This window comes from Capricornis sumatraensis, chromosome 13 (genome assembly GCF_032405125.1).
Source record: "Capricornis sumatraensis isolate serow.1 chromosome 13, serow.2, whole genome shotgun sequence".
In the NCBI taxonomy this organism is placed as follows: Eukaryota; Metazoa; Chordata; class Mammalia; order Artiodactyla; family Bovidae; genus Capricornis; species Capricornis sumatraensis.
The window spans coordinates 71482760-71504128 of record NC_091081.1 but is presented as its reverse complement, the minus strand read 5'-3'; the positions used below and the strand labels follow the sequence as shown (position 1 = coordinate 71504128).

The window sequence follows — 21369 nt, the reverse complement described above, 5'->3', positions numbered from 1 at the left end:
GATTTCATCTAAGGAAAATACATATAATTGCAAGAGGCTCGGGAGTCACCTAAAGCCCATCCAAAGTCCCCAGGCTAAAGAACCCTTACTCTGAAATGTAAGTCATTGTTTTTTAAAAACTTCTAAAGTGTATCTTCTAAATTTCAGAATCTAGCTAATTCAGAGAGTAGAACCCCAAATGAGCTTTAAGTGTATGAGTTATCATCCTTCAGTTATGTATAAAAGAAACAAACTCTGGTTAACTTAAGAAGAAAATCGCTGGAGTGATATTTGAATAGCTCATAGTTTTGAAGAAAAACCCAGACCAGAAAAGATACCAAGTGAGGTAGCAGATACTAATATAATGGACAGTCCTTCAAGATGCTCATGACTCAGCTTTAGCTTTTTTATTGATGCTAACACACACATGCACAAACACACACACAAACACCAATAGAGGAGATTTGGGGCAGGCAGGAACAAGAAATTAAATGTACATTATAGTATCCACAGGCTCCTAGGAAGATAAGAGTGGAAACTATTGCTATCTCTTATTTTACTGCCTTTTCTATTTTTATTATGGCCACAATTATTCTATTCTCAATAATTTATACCTACTTACAAAATATCTATAGGAATTTTGAGGAACCAGGATACAAACACTGGTCAGTTTTCAAGAAGGACATACTTTCAAGCAGCTACTTCAGATATAGCTAAAGACTATAGTAGACAAGAAGAAATTCAGAGACCTTGGAGCTCAAATGAACAGATAGGTGTTCCTAAAGTGCAAAATCAGACTTGATCAAGGATCTTCTGCACTGTTTGGTGGAGGCTTCACAAGTCTACCCAGAGGAATTTCAGAGTTGCTATGATACACTGATGGGTGTGTCTCCCGTTCTTCCCCTTTCATTCACTGCTTATCCTGTGACTCACACTTGTATATACTTGTATATTAGAGTTGTCAACTATGAATTGGCACTTGCCAAGAGCACTGCCAGGTGGCACCAGTGGTAAAGAACCCACCTGCCAATGTAGAGACATGAGATAGAGGTTCGCTCTCTGTGTTGGAAGACCCCCCCAGAGGAGGAAATGGGAACCCACTCCAGTATTCTTGCCTGGAGAATCCCGGGGATAGAGGAGCCTGGCAGGCTACAATCCATAGGGTCGCACGGAGTTGGACATGACTGAAGTGACTTAGCACAACCAAGAGCTCTGTCTCTTTGGAGCAGTCTCTCCTAGCTATCTGAGGTGCTGTCTCCTGGGCTACAGTCCTCATTTTGCCCCAAATAAAACTTAATTCACAGCTCTCAAGTTGTACATCTTTTTTAGTTGACAAAATTGTGTGAGGGAAAGGGCCAAGAATCAAGTAAAGAGATGCTCTTCTAGCCAAAGTCATCAGTAAAAGGTATACGCTGTCATCAGATTGGAATGTTCTCATTTCAGTTGCATGGATCTGAGCTCTCTGGTTGCTTTAATGGTATATAATTTAAGATCCTATCTGAAGAATGAAGCTGTCTCAACTAGACTATGATACATGTCTCCTGTGAATGTTGCAAAATACCATTGTTGACAACCTGCCATCTGGTGTTATCACAGTCTCTTAGTGGTGTAAATCCTTTTTTAAAGCTCTGTAGATCGTATTTTTCAATATTTTCACTTGAAGGCCAATACATTTTTGAAAATGATCATAAGCATTTATATAAGCCTATTTTCACATCAGCTTAATAACCCAGATAATACAAGTCTATTCAATATAATCTACTGAGAGCCTACTCTGTGCAGTTCTGTGCTATAAACTGAGGATAATTAAGATGCATAAGATATGACAATTTTAATGAGGCCCTGACACTCAAGTAGACTATAAACCATTACATAACAGAAAAAGTCTTCATACAATGCATTATAAATTATTCTAATGTGACAAACTGGTTAAATAGTAATGAGACAGCTGAAGAGATCAAGTTCATCAGCCAGACTGGAAGTATCCAGGGTACTGAAGGGCCAGGGTTATTGAAATACACGGATGATAGATGAGCTTCTCATGAGGAATCTTTACTTACCTTCAGGAAAATTTTAAATCATTTCTGTAAACCACACATGACACTCTTTGGTTTTCTATTGCTTTCTTCTTCTTTGCCAGAGACGACTAAAATGTTGATAAATGGAAAAGGAAGAATAAATAGAAGTCTGAATGGATCATAAATTGGAAAGTGTCTTTAGATTTCAAGTTGACTATTCTAAAAACTATTTTCATAGAGTGTTACTTTAAAAAGTTGATGACTTCCAATGATTTGCCATGGAAATGAGGGTCCTTATACAAACTTAAACAAAGTTTAAGTCTATTTGCCAAAGGTTGTTTTCCATACATCCTAATGTAAAAATATGCAGACTTTGAGCACATGCTACTTCAGAAGCAATGAGTTAAAAGTTAGCTGAGTTCATGGAGAAATACATGAAAACTTCAAAGGTCTTTGAAAGAAAAATATATAATCATGATTTTTATTAATCAATGGAATAGTCTTTGATGAAGTTGTATTTAGTACAACTTTGACCACTTGCACAAGTTTGACCTAATCTTCTTGGTGAAAGCAGCATGTAAAATATTTTTCAAATCCATAAAATGTTATAAATATGTTAACTAACATAGCCCAATTTCACCCAAGAGCTACAATCATGGTATATATTAGTTAACCTTTTAAAGATTAACTGATAAGTCTTTAGTGAGTGAAATTTGCTCAGTTGCATCAGACTCTTTGCAACCCCATGGACTGTATAGTCCATGGAATTCTCCAGGCCACAACACTGGAGTGGGTGGCCTTTCCCTTTTCCAGGGGATCTTCTGAACCCAGGGAGCAAACCTAGGTCTTCCATATTGCAGGTGGATTTTTTACCAGCTGAGCGGAAGGGAAGCCCAAGGACACTGGAGTGGGTAGCCTATCCCTTCTCTAGCAGATCTTCCCGACCCAGGAATCAAACTGTGGTCTCCTGCATTGCAGGCAGATTCTTTACCAACTGAGCTATCAGGGAAGGTCATAAATATTTTTTTATTTGTCTGTGGCAGGTCTTAGCCGCAGCATGCAGGATCTTTAATTGCAGTATCCAGGATCTAGTGCCCTGACCAGGGATGGAACCCGGTCCCCCTGCACTGGGAGTTCAGAATCTTAGCCACTGCACCACCAGGGAAGTCTCTACTATGTAACATAATTTGAGGGCTTCCCTGGTGGCTCAGCTGGTAAAGAATCCACCTGCAATGCGGGAGAACTGGGTTTGATCCCTGGGCTGGGAAGATCCTCTTTCTTGTGGCTCAGGTGGTAAAGAATCTGCCTGCAGTGTGAGAGACTTGGATTCAATCCCTGTGTCTGGAAGGTATCCTGGAGAAGGGAATGGAAACTCACTCCAATATTCTAGCCTGGAGAATACCATAGACAGAGTCACTTGGCAGGCTACAGTGCACAGGGTCACAAAGAGTGGGACACAATTGAGCAACTACCACTTACTTACTTACATTAATTTGATATAGTTTTCACTATAGCAAACATCATTTTTTATGAGTTCTTTTGTGTCAGTCTAAATATATCAACCACCTACAGTGAATAAAAGAGACAACCATATGCTATCTGAATTGGTGATTCTGAATCAACAGTTTGATAAACATTGAAAATAAAGATGGTCATTATATTATATACCAGATAGGAAAGTGATTTACAGGTTAGTGAATTTTTATAATTTACAAAGTGTATTAGAAGTGTTGAGCTTATTTGAATAAAGTTAGAATTGTTTAAGGACTTCCCTGGTGGCTCAGGCGGTAAAGCGTCTGTCTACAATGCAGGAGACCTGGGTTCGATCCTTGGGTCCAGAAGATCCCCTGGAGAAGGAAATGACAATCCACTCCAGTACTCTTGCCTGGAAAATCCCGTGGACAGAGGAGCCTGGTAGGCTACAGTCCATGGGATCGCAAAGAGTTGGACACGACTGAGTGACTTCACTTTTGTTTAAAGAATTGTTTAAAGAGAATTGTTTAAAGTTACAGGTTGAATATATGTATCTATGTATATTATATATATACACATACCATATATATACATGGTAGAGTGATTATACAGGTTCATTTCAAAGCAAATCATACCATTCATGTGGTGATGATGCCATCTGTGCTTATACCAAAAACAAGGATGTTAGCCTTAAGTTCCAGGCACTTGCAAAACCTTGAATATGTAATGAAGCTCTTACAAGAAAACACACCTGTGGCTAGAAACTATTTTATCTAAATTAAGATGAATAAAATCTGTTTTATAATTGAGTAGACAAAAAATACAGTGAATGGAGGCTCAGTCAGTAAAGAATTCACCTGTAATGTGGGAGACCTGGGTCCGATTCCTGGGTTGGGAAGATCCCCTGGAGAAGGGAATGGCAACCCACTCCAGGATTCTTGCCTGGAGAATCCCATGGACAGAGGAGCCTGGTGGGCTACAGGTCATGGGGTAGCAAGAGTCAGATATGATTTAGCAACTAAACTACACAACCACCACAGACAAAAATTATTATAGTGATCTTTTTGAGATAAAGTTCTTTTATAATGTAAATTTCAGAAATGTTCTGTAAAGGTCTTTGAAGGTTTTCATTAGGCTGGTATAAATAATCCCACCCGAGATATGGTCCAAGCTAGGGGTTAAGTGTGGTATCACAGTGTTTCTCCTTTGAGGTAAAGTTCATTACTGCCTGGCTCTTCCTGCCAGATCTCCCCCTGTTTTTCCTTTTTCAAGAGTCAGTGGATGCAAGGGTTTCTTTTGAATGAAGAGACACAAGGTAAATATCAGTTACCATATCAGGATATATGCAGAATTTCACATGCAGAATATATCTTCAATGTGCAAATAGTTTATATTAACAGGGAGCTTGAGACTAAAAATCAATGTTTTATTGTTTTGGAAACTTGATTTCTAGAAGGCAGTTAAAAGTTTTTTGAAGTTAGCAATTTTCTGACCCACTTAAATGAAGGCTATCTTTTGTTACATTTCAAAAAACACTTTAGTGGACACTTTGATTTTGCAAATGGAAAAATCACAATTCTACTTTTCAGTGGAGGTGTTGGAGGCACTGAGGAGTTAAATTGCTTTTGTAATGATGTTTCATTATCACCTGAATTGCACCCTGGGGATTATAACTATTGACTCAGAGTTGAACTTTGGGGGTAATAACTATAGACTCAGAGGCAGGCCTATGACTGCTGAAGAGGAAAACTAAAGCTGTCTTTTCTGCTTTTACAAGAGACCTTGAGAAAGGAAGAGTTTGTTGACCTTGAAGTATTTGGTGGGGGGTGGGTTGGTTGTAAAGAGGTAGATAGTAGGAAACTAAGGAGGAAGAGATTAAATGGTAAGCCATATACTTTATCAAAGACAACAGCCTAGGGACTGTAGGAGCTATGATACGCCTTATATTAATAGCTCTACCCTGGTTAACTCAGTCAACACTTTGGAGAATGTTTGTATGCCTCTGATGGCTCAGCAGGTAAAGAATCCTGCAATGCAGGTGACGTAGGAGACCTGGCTCGATCCCTTGGTTAGGAAGACCCCCTGGAGAAGGGAAAGGCTACCCAATCCAGCGTTCTGGCCTGGAGAGTTCCACGGACAGAAGAGCCTGGCGGGCTACAGTCCATGGGGAAAGAGTCAGACATGACTGAGCACAAGGCACATGTTCTTAGAGAGTTATTTGTTTACTATGATCCACAGATATTACTGTCTTTGGCTTCCTGGCCATCTGCACTGTTTTTCTACTTGAGGGTGATCTCAGTATGGAAAACACCACCTCTAGAGAATATTTAGGAAATATGAGAGGGTGGAGGGCATTTCAGATGGTCCCAAAGCCAAGGAGGTTAGACATCTTTCAAATTTTTAGAGAATTACATGGAACAAAGAATTACCTTTCCTCCTATAAATGATTTGAATGGTCCAACATTCATGTAGTCTAAAGGCAAATTGGTAAACCAAGAACCTAACTTGGTAAGATATGAAAAACCTGAGTATAATTTGTGCAGGTATGAAGTTCACTCTTCAGTGAACTTTAGTGAATTTCAGGAATACAATCATTGTACACAATAAGGGCAGAAAAAGCCTCTTGATGAAAGTGAAAGAGGAGAGTGAAAAAGTTGGTTTAAAGCTCGACATTCAGAAAACGAAGATCATGGCATCTGGTCCCATCACTTCATGGGAAATAGATGGGGAAACAGTGGAAACAGTGTCAGACTTTATTTTGGGGGGGCTCCAAAATCACCACAGATGGTGACTGCAGCCATGAAATTAAAAGATGCTTACTCCTTGGAAAAAAAAAAAATTATGACCAACCTAGATAGCATATTCAAAAGCAGAGACATTACTTTGCCAATAAAGATCCGTCTAGTCAAGGCTATGGTTTTTCCTGTGATCATGTATGGATATGAGAGTTGGACTGTGAAGAAAGCTGAGCACCAAAGAATTGATGCTTTTGAACTGTGGTGTTGGAGAAGACTCTTGAGAGTCCCTTGGACTGCAAGGAGATCCAACCAGTCCATTCTGAAGGAGATCCACCCTGGGATTTCTTTGGAAGGAATGATGCTAAAGCTGAAACTCCAACACTTTGGCCACCTCATGCGAAGAGTTGACTCATTGGAAAAGACTCTGATGCTGGGAGGGATTAGGGGCAGGAGGAGAAGAGGACAACAGAGGATGAGATGGCTGGATGGCATCATGGACTCAATGGATGTGAGTCTGAGTGAACTCCGGGAGATGGTGATGGACAGGGAGGCCTGGCGTGCTGCGATTCATGGGGTCGCAGAGTCGAACATGTCTGCGCAACTGAACTGAGCAGAAACATTGTTATCTTTGAAAAGGGTTATTCACTGTTAAGGAAACCGTGTCACTAATGGCAACCTCATTTCAAATATTTGAGTCACAGTTACAAACCATCTGTACATCAGTCTGCAGTTGTAACAGTTGCATTTTCAGTGACTTCAAGTTTAGGTATGAATATCAGTAACGAGTGTTCCATGTACCATATATTTCTAGTGTAGTCTCTCCAAGCATTTATACATTGATATTCATATCTTATTACAAAATATTTTGGTTTTGGTTTTCTTTTATTTTAAAGATTAGGCTGTGTAATTATTTTTATGTATTAAAAATACTCTGTTTAAACTACCATCTTGCCATTTATTCTCTGTTCTTACCAGTTTTTTTGATATATTTTTTGATTAATTGAATTATTTTTATTATTTAATTTCAGTAATAACTTATTATCTTTGTTTTATTTTTATTTAAAGATTTAAAGTTAACAGTATACCATGTGGACTTATTGGAATCATCATTCAAACAGTATTCTAACAGTTTGAGTAATATTTAAGACCATCACATTAGTGCATTTTATCTCCCTGTCATTTATGATGATTATATATATGTTCACATATAGTGAAATGAAATGATAACCACAATCAAGTTAATTAATGTATCTATCACCTCACATGGTTACCTTTGTTTTTTTGTTGTTTGGTGAGAACACTTAAGATTTATTCTCTTATCTCTTAGTAAAGTTCAAGTAGGCAATCCAATATTATTAACTATAGTCACCATCTATACATTAGATTCCCCAGAACATATTCATGTTATAATTAAAATTTATATCCTTTTGATCAACATCTTCCTTTTTTTTTTTTTTTCTTTTGCCTCCCAGCACCTGGTAACCACAGTTTTACTTTCTGATTCTATGAGTTTGGCCATTTTATATTCCACATGTGAGTAAGATCTTGCAGTATTTATTTGCCTTGCTATGTCTAGCATAATGTCTTCTAGGTTCATGTTTTCACAAATGGTAGAATTTCCCTTTCTTTAATGGCTGAAATATACCTATTACATGTATTTTCTTTATCTGCATGTCCTTTTATCTATCTGTCCTTTATCTATCCATCTGTTTATGAACACTTCAGTTGTTTCCTTATTTTAGATATTATGAATAATACGTCAATGAACAAGGGAGATGCAGATATCTCTTTGAGATTGTGATTTTGCGTTTTTTGGGGGAGGATATATACCTCAAAGGTGGATTATTGGATACCATGGTAGTTTAATTTTTAATTTTTTTGCAGAACCTCCAGAATGTTTTCCATAGTGGTTGTATCAATTTACATCCCAATCAACAATGCACAATGGTGGGGGACCCAGAGTACTATCGCAGCAAAATGAAATATCTAAACATGAGAGTTCTACCTTGAAAACCAAGGTTTATAGAGAATTAGGCAACAGAGGTGTATTGGCAAAGACCGAACCAAGCCAAAACAAAAAACTTTCATGAACGAAGATTATCTTTGAGACAGAGAAATATGGCTGGATGAAAGGCCATATTTGATTATTACAATAGGGGAGGGTATCCTTCATCCATTAAGCTGGGTAAGTTATTCTTTACTATTCATCATACATGGGCAACTTTTATTAGCATTTCATAAAAACAAATCTTTTTAAAATAGTGAGTAAAATCTGTCTAATGCCATATAAGTTATTAAAGGTAATGAGAGGAAAGTGAAGCAAATTATATTTAGATAGAAAATAAGAACATACCAGACAAGTGTTCATTAATCAGAAGAAAAATGTTGCATAGTAAAAAGTTTTTAAGTTTCAGAGCTTTGGATAAATCAGAAATAGAAAAAAATAGAAAAGCTCAGAAAAGTAATAGGTTTAAAAGTATGTCAGAGAAGTAGAGAACAAGGAAGAACAAAGGCAAAGAAAATTTAAAAGTCAAACAAATGACAGCAATAAAAAATATTTGACAGAAGTGATTGATGATTAAAGTACATATTTAATTTATAAGGACCAGATATGCTTGCAGGTGAATTTCATCTAACTTGAAGACAACTTACTACAACTGAGCCTTGAACAATGTGGGGGTTAAGGGCACCAACCTCTACCCATTAAGTAGAAGTAGATTATCACAAAGGTCTTCATCCTCATCATCTTCACAATGAGCAGTCTGAGGAGAAGGAAGAGGAAATATTGGTCTTCTTGTGTCAAATGTGGCAGAGATAGAGAAGGTAGAAAGGAAGGAGGAAGAAGAGGAGGGGAAGCAGGCACACTCGGTGTAGCATTACAGAAATACATCATAATTTTTCTGACTTTTTTGCTTTTTCATCCCTTTAAAAACTTCTTTATGGTTCCAATCCTTCTTCCACTGTTCCCTCTAGTTTCAGTGGCTGTTATTATAGAAAGGTCCATGTTGTAAAATAAATCAGAAGCCATCTTGAATAATTGGAGACCTTCCACCAGATTATCTCATTTCAGTTCAGTTCAGGCACTCAGTTATGTCCGACTCTTTGCAACCCCATGGACTGCAGCATGCCAGGCTTCTCTGTCCCTCACCAACTTCCAGAATTTACTCAAACTCATGTCCATCGAGTCAGTGATGCCATCCAACCATCTCATCCTCTGTCATCCCCTTCTTATCCTGCCTTCAATCTTTCCCAGCTTAAGGGTCTTTCCCAATGAGTCAGTTCACATCCGGGCGCCAAAGTATTAGAGTTTCAGCTTCAGCATCAGTCCTTCCAATGAATATTCAGTACTGATTTCCTTTAGGATGGACTGGTTGGATCTCCTTACAGTCCAAGGGACTCTCAAGAGTCTTCTTCAACACCACAGTTCAAAACCATCAATTCTTCGGCATTCAGCCTTCTTGATGGTCCAACTCTCACATTGATACATGACTGCTGGAAGAACCATACCTTTGACTTGATGGACCCTTGTTGGTGAAGTAATGTCTCTGCTTTTTAATATGCTGTCTAGGTTCGTCATAGCTTCTCTTTCAAAGAGCAAGCGTCTTTTACTTCCAGCTTGTCTAATGTCTGTCTATTCTCCAGCACTGCTTCTGTGTCTTCTTCCTCATCATCTGGCACAGGTTTGGAAGCTCTCATCTCCTTCAAGTTATCGTCTCTCAGTTCCTCTGGTGTGTTGTCTGTTAGCTTCAGAGTTTCTCCAAGATTCTTATCTTGGGACCCTTCACTCTACTCCACCACTTTGCTTTTCTTTTTTTTTGCCGTATCCACAATTTCAAGATTTTCTTGATTGACGCCACAGTAAATCCTGTGGAGTCAGGCACACCTGCTGGATCTGGACATAGTTTTCTCCAGTAGAAATTTGTTGCATTGGGTTTGGATGGCTTTCACAGCCTTTTCCTCTAACAACGATGGCATATTCAATGGTGTAATTTTTCTGGACTTTCATAATGTTCTCTTAATTGGTATTCTTTACCATAGCATTAATAATCCTTTCCCTAGGGTTCTGTGCGTAATAAATCTTAAAGTTCCTTATTGTTACCAAGTCTAAGTTAGTACTACTCATTTCATGACAGGCCAATAAGTTGAGAGACAAGGTACTGGGGCAAGACATAGTGACTTTATTTGAAAAGTCAGCAATCTGAGAGGATGGCGAAATAACGTCTTCAAGAGCCACCTTCACTTGGAGTAGATTCAGGTTCCTTTTATGCTAAGGAGAAAGGGGAAGGGGGAAGGTTCAAGATTCAAGGGTAAAGGCAGATTGTAGGGTTTGGGGAGTCACTTGTCCTCCAAGGGAAGCATAACATTTGTTGGTTCTTCTTGCTCATATAGGCTAGATCACAAGGCTCCCGCAAAATGAGTGGTTAGCAGTTATTTTTACTTTACCATTCTTTTCTCTACTTACCTGTACGGTTTCTAGGCTGAAAGTGAGCTTATCTACACCATGTAACTAATAAGGACAATGGGATGGGAACTTCTTCTCAGAATTTAATGAGCTATTTGGGCACAAGCAACATTTCTCTGGGGTTTCCCACGTGGTGTTAGTGGTAAAGAACCCATCTGCCAGTGCAGGAGATGTAAGAAACATAGGTTCGATCCCTGAGTCAGGAAGATCCCCTGGAGAAGAGAAAATGGCAACCCACTCCAGTATTCCTGCCTGGAGAATCCTATGGACAGAGGAGCCTGGTAGGCTTCATAGGAGTCCATAGGGTTGCGAAGAGTTGGGCATGACTGAAGTGACTTAGCATGCATGCATGCCCAACAATCCTCTAATGTTTGACACGCAGGGCTAAAGTAGTAGAATAATTAGGGCTCAAGAATGAGGAATGGAGTTTCAGCATGGTGTTAGCACTGCTCTTCTTCTGTTACATTATGACCCTCTGATCTAGAGGCAGCAGTAGAGCTGTTGTGTTTAGGGGCAAGTAGGCCATTTGTACCTCTTCGATGCTAAGCTCAAGGGATTCTGGGTGGCCAGGATCATTGTCCAATATAAAAAGAACTTTAAAAGGCAGCCACTAATTGGCAAGGTATTTCCTGACTGACCAATGCAGAGATTGGGTTCCATTGTCCAGACCTTCCTGAGGTACAATCAAGACTGGCAACTGGTGCTGATCTTTTCATTTCAAGACTTAGAAGTTAGCAGCTTTATTGTTAAGGGTTGTTCTGATCATAAACCTGACTGTATTTGCACAGAACGACAGTGTTAGCCTATTCCTTCCTACTTTAAAGCTTGGCACTTGCTTCTCTTCCTTACTAGTAAATGTCCTTTGTGGCTTTATTTATTTATTATTTTTTTTCTAGAATAGGCACTTTTGTCTGCATTAAAAACCTGTTCAGGTAGGATACTCTTTCAGAAATATTATTCCTGTTCAGAAAGATACCCTTTCTCATCATTTTCTTAATGGCTTTTTGGGAAATTGTCTGCTGCCTCTCGGTCAGCAGGAGCTGCTTCTCCTGTAATCTTGACATTTGTTAGGCCAAATCTCTTTCTAAAAATTATCAAACCATTTTTTTGCTGGCATTAAAATTCTCTAGCTTTAGATCCTTCACCTTCCTTTTGCTTTAAGTTGTCACTTAATGATTTTGCTTTCTCTTGAATAATATTAGAGTGTATAGATATGCCTTAGAGCAATCCTGTGCCCACAGAAAAGCTACACTTTCAATACAAGATAAAATTTTGTATTTCTCACAAAGTGCAGAGTTTTCCCACCTGCTGGCATAGTTCCAGTGATGGCCTCATGATTTCCTTTTCTTTTTCTACTATGGTCCTTATGCTAGATTTATTTATCTTGAAACATTGGGCAGTCGCAGAAGCAGGCCCCAATCTACAGCACCTATCAAGCAATTCAACTTTTTCTTGTCATGTCAGGACTTTTCTCTGTTTCTTGGGAACACTTTCAGCATCATCTGTGATACTTCATATGGGTCCCCTGGTGTTACTCAAGATTTTCAGTATTGCACTGAACACAGTGAAAAATAGTTGAGTACCACAGGAGATCATTTTTTTTACTGCCATATGCATTTTACTGGAGAGGTGATTGTTCACAGGGAGATGATTAGCATCGCATGGCATTTTAAGCATATATTTATAACACTTGGGTGGGTGCTAAGTTGTTCCAGTCGTGTCTGAATTGGTGTGACCCTGTGGCTGTAGCCTGTCAAGCTCCCGTATTCATGGGCTTCTCCAAGCATGAATACTGGAGTGGCTTCAAAATTATTACAGTAAATACTGCAGATAATTTTACTGAGTTGTGATTTAATGCTACCTCTTTATGTTTGTTTTTATTTCTCTTGATTGCCGACGGTACCACATATGATCTTCATGTGTTTGCTTTGATACATTGTAGCTTTTTATAATGGATTTGTGACATTTTCATGGTAGTAAATGATAAAACAGATTAGGATCTACATGTATTTTATGCACTCATGACATATCTGACTTTTAATCTTTTTTTTTTTATTTCTAGGCTACATAGTTCATCTGTGAACTTTTTAAATTGTTACAAATCTCCAAACTTTTTTCAAATATATTAAAAAATGATATTTTTGTGTAAGTATGCCTGTACAGTTCAACTTGTGCTGTTTAAGGGTCAACTTGAATATCCTGATCCATACCCATACATACACATTTTCCAATAGATAGCTTGTATAGCAAATATCTAAAAACAAAGTAATTAACTGGTTAAATTATGGTATATTTATGCTGTGGAATGTGCTGTGCTGTGTCTGGTCACTCAGTTGTGTCCGACCCTTTGTGACCCAGACTGTAGCCTGCCAGGCTCCTCTGTCCGGTGATTTCCCAGGCAAGAATACTGGAGTGGGTTGCCATGGCCTCCTCCAAGAGATCTTCCCAACCCAGGGATCGAACCCAGGTCTCCTGCATTGCAGGTGGATTCTTTATAGTCTGAGTCACCAGGGAAGGCCATACTATGGAATATTGCACAGCAATTAAAAAATAATACATTACTTTTGACTAGATTTTTTATTATCTAGTGAGAAAAATCAAGATTTTAAATGTATAATAAAATGTCAATTTATAAAACAAGCCATAATATAACATAAAATATTGATATATAATTATAGGAGATGAGTCAAAAATATGGTAATATACACACTAGATTATTCCCATGGATTATTTGGGAGGGAAGATTGGTAGATCATAGGGCTATAAAGGGAAGTGTAGGCAAAGAGTAATAGAGAATACATGCATGTATTTGCATATTTAATTAAGTAAATTTACAATACATATGTATAAAGAATTACTTGTATACAGAATTATATGTATTGTGTATACATATATGTATAAAGAATTACATTTTTAATAATACTTAAATGAAAAATATAAAACCATTTATTGAGGTGGAAGGGCTTCCTTGGTGGCTCAGAGGTAAAGAAACTACCCATAACCCAGGAGACCCAGGTTCAATCCCTGGGTTGGGAAGATCCCATGGAGAAGGAAACGCAACCCACTCCAGTATTCTTGCCTGGGAAATCCCATTGACAGAGGAGCCTGACAAGCTACTGTCCGTGGGATCGCAAAGAGTTGGACATGACTGAGCAATTGAGCAGACAGGCATTGAAGTGGAACAATTTTGACTGGTTCAAAAATACTGTGGGAGTCTTTTATCATAGAAAGTCATGAATTGGAAATGCGTATTTGGGCAAGTCAGTTTCTAGTGTGTCTCAGTTAAGGCATTCACTGTTTTTTGGAAAATAGCATACAAGAACATGTCTGTGTTACAAAATCTGCAATGCTGGTACACAGAACAAGAGATGAGTGTGATCACATTCTCTATGCCTGGGTTCCTCTGACTCATTATTAAGTGTCCAAACTCCTAACACTTTGAGTTTGTGTTTAACCCACAAATGTTCTTGTCCAATGAAGGAGGTTTGTTGATGTTCTGCTTTGAAAGATTTTAAAAAGGGTACAAGTCTGAAGCAAATAGTTTTATTAAAACATTTTTTTTAAAGTTTCATTTATTTGGTGAGTTTCTTTTTTGAGTGTGCTTTTTCATGCTTGCATCTAGACTCATATTGTCATCTCCATCCTATTCAATGATTTCAAATCATATTTTAAAAAATTTTCTATTTGAAAGTCTTTAAAGTTACAGAAAAACGATAGCCATTTTTCTCATTGTTGAATTTTTCAAAGGCATTACAAGCCTATTCTAGTACTAACTCGAAGCAATTCAGGGTGAGACACATACATTTTATTACATTCCAAATATTCTGAGACTATCTTTTATTGAAATTAGAAAATTTTAAACTCAAATAATATCTTTCTGGGAAAAACCAATAAATTATCATCAAAACACAGAAACTACTAAGGTGGGAAAATGTCTATTTTTCAATTGACCTAACCTCTTATTTTTATCAACAGGCAAACTTAGAGATAATGAAAAATAGGTTTTCTTCTCAAGAAGAAAGGTGGTGTTGGGCATGTCCTGGTCACTTTTTCTTCTCTTTCTTTTTTTTGTGTGTGTCGGGAGCTGGGACCTTCTTTTCTGGCTCCACTCTGCTCGCGGCTTCCTCCGCAGCCTGAGCCTCCAGCCTTAGGCGCTCAGCTTCCAGTAATTTGTTCCTGTATTCTTCCCGGATGTTAAAGATCTTCTGCCGGGCTTCGTCTAAGGAGTCCTATTTCAAAATGAAACAAAATGAAACGACAAAAACAACAGCATAAACAAAAACAGCACCCAAGTAAATAAGATCCACGGGTAGAGCCTTATTAAGGTTCCAGAAAAAAAAAAAAAAAAAAAACACACTACCCTCCCTTGCCTCATGCCAATAGAATCATGTAGGAACTTACTGAAGGAAGATGAAAGTTAGGGTATGATCTCCAATGTTTATTAATGAATAAAACATGAGATAACAAAGGGCACGTGAGGTTTTACAGAATGGTAAATAAAAGCACGAGTAGGAGAAAAATAAAGAGAAAAGTGAAGAAAGAGATTTTGACAAAGCAACTGCTGCTGCTGCTAAGTCGCTTCAGTCGTGTCCGACTCTGTGCGACCTCATAGAAGGCAGCCCACCAGGCACTCCCGTCCCTGGGATTCTCCAGGCAAGAACACTGAAGTGGGTTGCCATTCCCCTCTCCAATGCATGAAAGTGAAAAGTGAAAGTGAAGTCGCTCAGTTGAGTCCGACCCTCAGCGACCCCATGGACTGTAGCCCTCCAGGCTCCTCCATCCAAAGCAACTAGCTGCTTTAAATGAGTTCAGATATAATCTGTATAAGATATGCAGCCCAGCGTGTCTCTCACAGTAACTGTGCTCAGTAGATGACTAGTTCCCCACACATACTCTGCTGCTGCTGCTGCTAAGTCGCTTCAATTGTGTCCGACTCTGTGCTACCCCAAGGACGGCAGCCCATCAGGCTCCCCCGTCCTTGGATTCTCCAGGCAAGAACACTGGAGTGGGTTGCCATTTCCTTCTCCAATGCATCGAAGTGAAAAGTGAAAGGAAAGTCGCTCAGTTCTGTCTGACTCTTTGTGACCCCATGGACTGCAGCCCACCAGTCTCCTCTGTCCATGGGCTTTTCCAGGCAAGAGTGCTGGAGTGGGGTGCCATTACTCTAGCCCTGATAAAATGTCTGAGTTGTACTTTGGGAACTTCCTAATAATACCACTTCTTTTCTTCCTCTTCACTTCTTAAGGTGGATGGTGCCACCAATTTCTGAGCTTTTGAGGGATTCTGTGGAGCAAATTAGATTGACTCTTTGTTGTTGTTTATCTTTTAATTTATTTTTTAATTGGAAGAAAATTGCTTAATAATGTTGTGTTGGTTTCCGCCTTATGACACAAATCAACCATAATAATACATATACCTCCTCCCTTCTGAGCTTCCCTCCCCTCCCCTCATCCTGCTCCTCTAGGTTATCACAAACTACCAGGCTGGGCTCCCTGTGTTATGCAGCAGCTTCTCACCAGCTATCTATTTTACGCATGGCAGTGTATATATGTTGACATTACTTTCTCCATTCCTCCCACTCTCTCCTTCCCCCAGCATGTCCACAGTCCATTCTCTGCATCTGTGTCTGCGTTCCTTCCCTGCGAATATGTTCATCAATACCATTTTTCTAGATTCCAGGTATATATGTGTCACTATATGATACTTGTTTTTCTCTTTCTGACTTACTTCACTTTGTATGACAGGCTCTAGGTTCACTCTTAAGAGTTTTTGTACTGCTGGTTTAGGATTTGGCTGCCTCAAATCTGTTAATGCCATCTTCCTTCAGCTACGTTCCAAATTCACAGATGTTTTGCTGTTGTTTTCTCTCCCATTCTGCCCATTTTTGTGGGTAAGTTTCTAGTACTGTATTTAAGAGGGATTTCAGGGAATGAGTAAATTAGATGTATAATTAATTTGCCAATTTTCTGAGAAGTTGGGAATGATTTTCAAGACTTCTTTCTATCTAGTTAAAATGTGATTCTATGATATAATTTTAATATTACAAAAGAATCTGTCAACCGTAATCCACGTGTATGCCCTTATACACTCACCCACATTTCTCCATACATTTCCAGCACTTTATCTTTCTCTTTAAACCTTTCTTCTTTCTCGATATCACGAATGCTAAGGAGTCTGACCCGATACTGTCGAAACTGGTGGACTTCCTCTGCCTTTTGCATTGCCTGTTGCTGGTTTAGCTCATCTGTTTGCAGCAGAGGCTCAATATTTGTTTTTCTTGATATAAAAAAATCAAAAGAAAACATAAGTCATTTGAGAACTCTGGAATGACCTTTAGCATTCAAATAATTTAAAATCTTATCAACAGAGTAGTGATCTGAATCAAATCAAATATCAGAAACAGAAAGAATAAACCATTATTTTTTCATGGACTAGGCTCCATTTATTAAATCACTAATATTTTAGAAAAATAAATTAGATGTACTATTTGAAGAAGTGTTTGTGGAATTGGTGTTTGAAACTATGAGAATATTTTGTAGGTTTTTTCTTTTTAATTTATAAGCTAGGTTTGAAAGTGTTTGTGCTTTATAAAACTTATAAATGTGCTTGTACAATTACCTATATTAATCTTATTGTTTGGTTCCTAAGAAAATTCTAATCTAATTAAATAACAGTAGCATGTATGATGGGGTCTTTCCATAGCTCAACTCATCTTAACCAGGCTACAAATTAAGTCCTTACAGAAAATATTTAAGTCCTTCTATAACTGACTTAATAAAACATTTGCTAAATTTAACATATAAACTATATATTTCAAAAAATTCAAATGCACTGAAAATATATTAAGCATTTAATTTCAAATTTTCAGTTGTTTAGCAGTTGCCTATTGACAATATGTTCAAAATTCTGTGAACATAGATGTCTACATTAATCAAATTTATTAAAACTTACCGTATATATTGATTTACGTCTACACATTCTAATTTCTTTCGAATAAGCTGTGGAGACATTTCCAAAATTGTTGGGGATCGTGAACGAGGCCCTATTTAAAAAAAGAAAAAGTCCTGGGCTTTCAAGAAAGAACCAACAATGACTAAGTAAATGATTGTATGCTGCTGCTGCTGCTGCTGCTAAGTCGCTTCAATCGTGTCCGACTCTGTGCGACCCTATAGACGGCAGCCCACCAGGCTCCGCCATCCCTGGGATTCGCCAGGCAAGAACACTGGAGTGGGTTGCCATTTCCTTCTCCAATACATGAAAGTGAAAAGTGAAAGTGAAGTCACTCAGTCTTGTCTGACTCTTTGCGGACACCATGGACTGTAGCCTACCAGGCTCCTCCATCCATGGGATTTTCCAGGCAAGAGTACTGGAGTGGGGTGCCGTTGCCTTCTCCAAATGATTGTATATATTATTTAAATTGAAATATGTTGGGCTTACCATGTTTAATGTGATTTAAAGACTTTATTGAAGTATAATTATGTTTTATGCTTATCCTCTAGCTGGTGTTACCATACTTGTAGTTAAATAGTGATAACAAAATTAATATAGAAAAAAATGAATATGTTCTATAAGAAGAGTTACAAAATCACTACTTTAATTAAATGAAAACAGAGACCAAAGAAGGTCATACTGTGTTACAAAATTTCATTATAAGCAAGTTAAATAATCTAATATTTAAAAAGTTTGATCTATTCGTGCAAGCTATACTAAGCACTATGGGGGTAGAATACAAAACTGTTTTTAAGACAGTAGCCAGGAAATGGAAACAACTGAAATGTCCAATGACAATTGAATGGATAGAGATGATGTGGTATATATATATATATATATATACATATATATATATATATACACACATATATATACATATATACACACATATATATATGCACACACACATATATATACACACATATATATGCACACACATATATATATATATACACCACATCATCTCTATCCATTCAATTGTCATATATATATATATATATATATATATATATATATATATATATATATATGGAGAAGGCAATGGCACCCCACTCCAGTACTCTTGCCTGGAAAATCCCATGGATGGAGGAGCCAGGAAGGCTGCAGTCGATGGGGTTGCTGAGAGTTGGACACGACTGAGCGACTTCACTTTCACTTTTTACTTTAATGCATTGGAGAAGGAAATGGCAACCCACTCCAGTATTCTTGCCTGGAGAATCCCAGGGATGGGGGAGCCTGGTGGGCTGTTGTCTATGGGGTTGCACAGAGTTGGACATGACTGAAATGACTTAGCAGCAGCATATATATACACACACACAATGGAATATTACTCAGTCATAAAAGGAACATAATTGGGCCATTTGCAGAGATGTGGATGGACCTAGAGTCTGTCATGTAGAGTGAAGTAAGTCAGAAAGAGAAAAACAAATATCATTTATTAATGCATATACGTGGAATCTAGAAAAATGGTGCAGATGAACCTATTTCCTATTCCAGAGCAGGAATACAGATGCAGACATCGAGAATGGCCACGCGGACACAGATGGGTAAGGGGAGTGGGGAATGACCTGGGAGATCAGGACTGACATATATCCACTACCACGTGTAAAATAGACAGTTAGTGACAGCCTGATGTATAGCACAGGGGGCTTAGCTTGGTGCTCTGGATAATCTAGAGGAGTGGGGTGAAGGGTGGCAGGGAGGTACAAGAGGGAGAGAATACACTTATAAATAGTATAAACATGTAACTGATTCACTTCTTTGGATGGGTGGGAATGCTTTGGGCTATAAGTCTCAATATACTAAGAGAGCTGCTGCTACTGCTGCTAAGTCGCTTCAGTCGTGTTCGACTCTGTGCGATCCCATAGATAGCAGCCCACCAGGCTCCCCCGTTCCTGGGATTCTCCAGGCAAGAACACTGGAATGGGTTGCCATTTCCTTCTCCAATGCATGAAAGTGAAAAGTGAAAGTGAAGTCACTCAGTCGTGTCCGACCCTCAGCGACCCCATGGACTACAGCCCACCAGGCTCCTCCGTCCATGGGATTTTCCAGGGAGGAGTACTGGAGTGAGTTGCCATTGCCTTCTCTGGTATTATGAAGCTAATAATAATCAAAACATTATGACTTGACAGTTTCTTAAAAATTTAACCATAATTTTTGACCCCTGTTTGCATAAAATATCCAGGAATGGCAAATCTACATAGACAAAAAGACTGAGGCTGGTGGTGGGAATGCAGAGTGACTTTAAGAGGGCACAAAAGAATTTATTTGGATAAAAGGAATGTTTTGAAACAATGTTTGGTACTGGTGGCACAACTCTGTAAATTACTAAAAAGTATTGAATTATACTTTCAAAATGGGTAATTTGAAAGTATGTAAATTACACTTCAGTATTTTTTTAAAGGAGATTAAATGGTCTGGAAAGGCTGAATGGTTAATATCTTAGTCTGTAAAGTTTCTTTCTTGAATCTATTCTCGTGTGTTCACATGAGTCTGTGGGGGTAAAAAAAAAAAACAGTTAGTTTTGATTTTCAGTGTTCACTTGTTATACATTATCTACTCTACTGGACTAAAAGATACTTTATCTTTTTTGTTTTTCTTTGAGAATAATTGCTTTACAATGTTGTGTTAGTTTCTGCTGTACAACAAAGTGAATCAGCTATATGTTTGTACTATTTATATATGTATTCTCTCCCTCTTGTACCTCCCTGCCACCCTCCATCCCACCCCTCTAGATTATCACCAAGCTAATTTCCCTGTGCTATACATCAGGTTGCCACTAACTGTCTATTTTGCACATGGTAGGGACAGGGGAGCCTGGTGGGCTGCCATCTATGGGGTCGCACGGAGTCGGACACGACTGAAGTGACTTAGCAGCAGCAGCAGCAGCAGCAGTGGATATATGTCAGTCCTAATCTCCTGGTTCATTCCACCCTCCCCTTACCCATCTGTGTCGACATGGCCATTCTCTGTGTCTGCATCTGTATTCCTGCTCTGGAAATAGGTTTATCTGTACCATTTTTCTAGATTCCATGCTGCTGCTGCTAAGTTACTTCAGTCGTGTCCGACTCTGTGCGACCCCGTAGATGGCAGCCCACCAGGCTCCCCTGTCCCTGGGATTCTCCAGGCAAGAACACTGGAGTGGGTTGCCATTTCCTTCTCCAACACATCAAAGTGAAAAGTGAAAGTGAAGTCACTCAGTCATGTCTGACTCTTAGCGACCACATGGACTGCAGCCCACCAGGCTCTTCCGTCCATGGGATTTTCCAGGCAAGAGTACTGGAGTGGGGTGCCACTGTCTTCTCTGATTCCATGTATATGCATTAATAAATGATATTTGTTTTTCTTTTTCTGACTTACTTCACTCTATATGACAGACTCTAGGTCCATCCATATCCTGCAAATGACCAATTATGTTCCTTTTATGGCTGAGTAATATTCCATTGTATATATGTGTATATACATACCACATCATCTTTATTCATTCATCTGTTATTGGACATTTCAGTTGTTTCCATTTCCTGGCTACTGTCTTAAAACATTTTTATATTCCACCCACATAGTGCTTAGTATAGCTTGAGCAGATAGATCAAGTGCAAGAATAGCTCCCCCTCCCCCCAAAAAGAGAAATTACACTGAATTTATGGGTAAATTTAGGAAGAATTGGTATCTTAGTATATCGAGTCTTCTAGTCCAAAGAATTTCCACC

The 21369-nt window shown here is 38.5% G+C and overlaps 1 protein-coding gene across 1 annotated transcript in view; it reads right to left on the bottom strand.

Moving 5' to 3' along the window:
* Positions 1-14705: 14705 nt before the first annotated feature.
* ADGB (androglobin) overlaps positions 14706-21369 on the bottom strand; it is a 184515-nt gene continuing 177851 nt past the window's right edge. The window contains exons 34-36 of the mRNA XM_068985429.1: positions 17622-17712; positions 16763-16946; positions 14706-14899 (exon numbers count right to left, since the gene is read on the bottom strand). Of these exons, the coding sequence (XP_068841530.1) occupies positions 14714-14899; positions 16763-16946; positions 17622-17712 (461 nt within the window). The 3' untranslated portion in view covers positions 14706-14713. The remainder of the gene's footprint in view (positions 14900-16762; positions 16947-17621; positions 17713-21369) is intronic.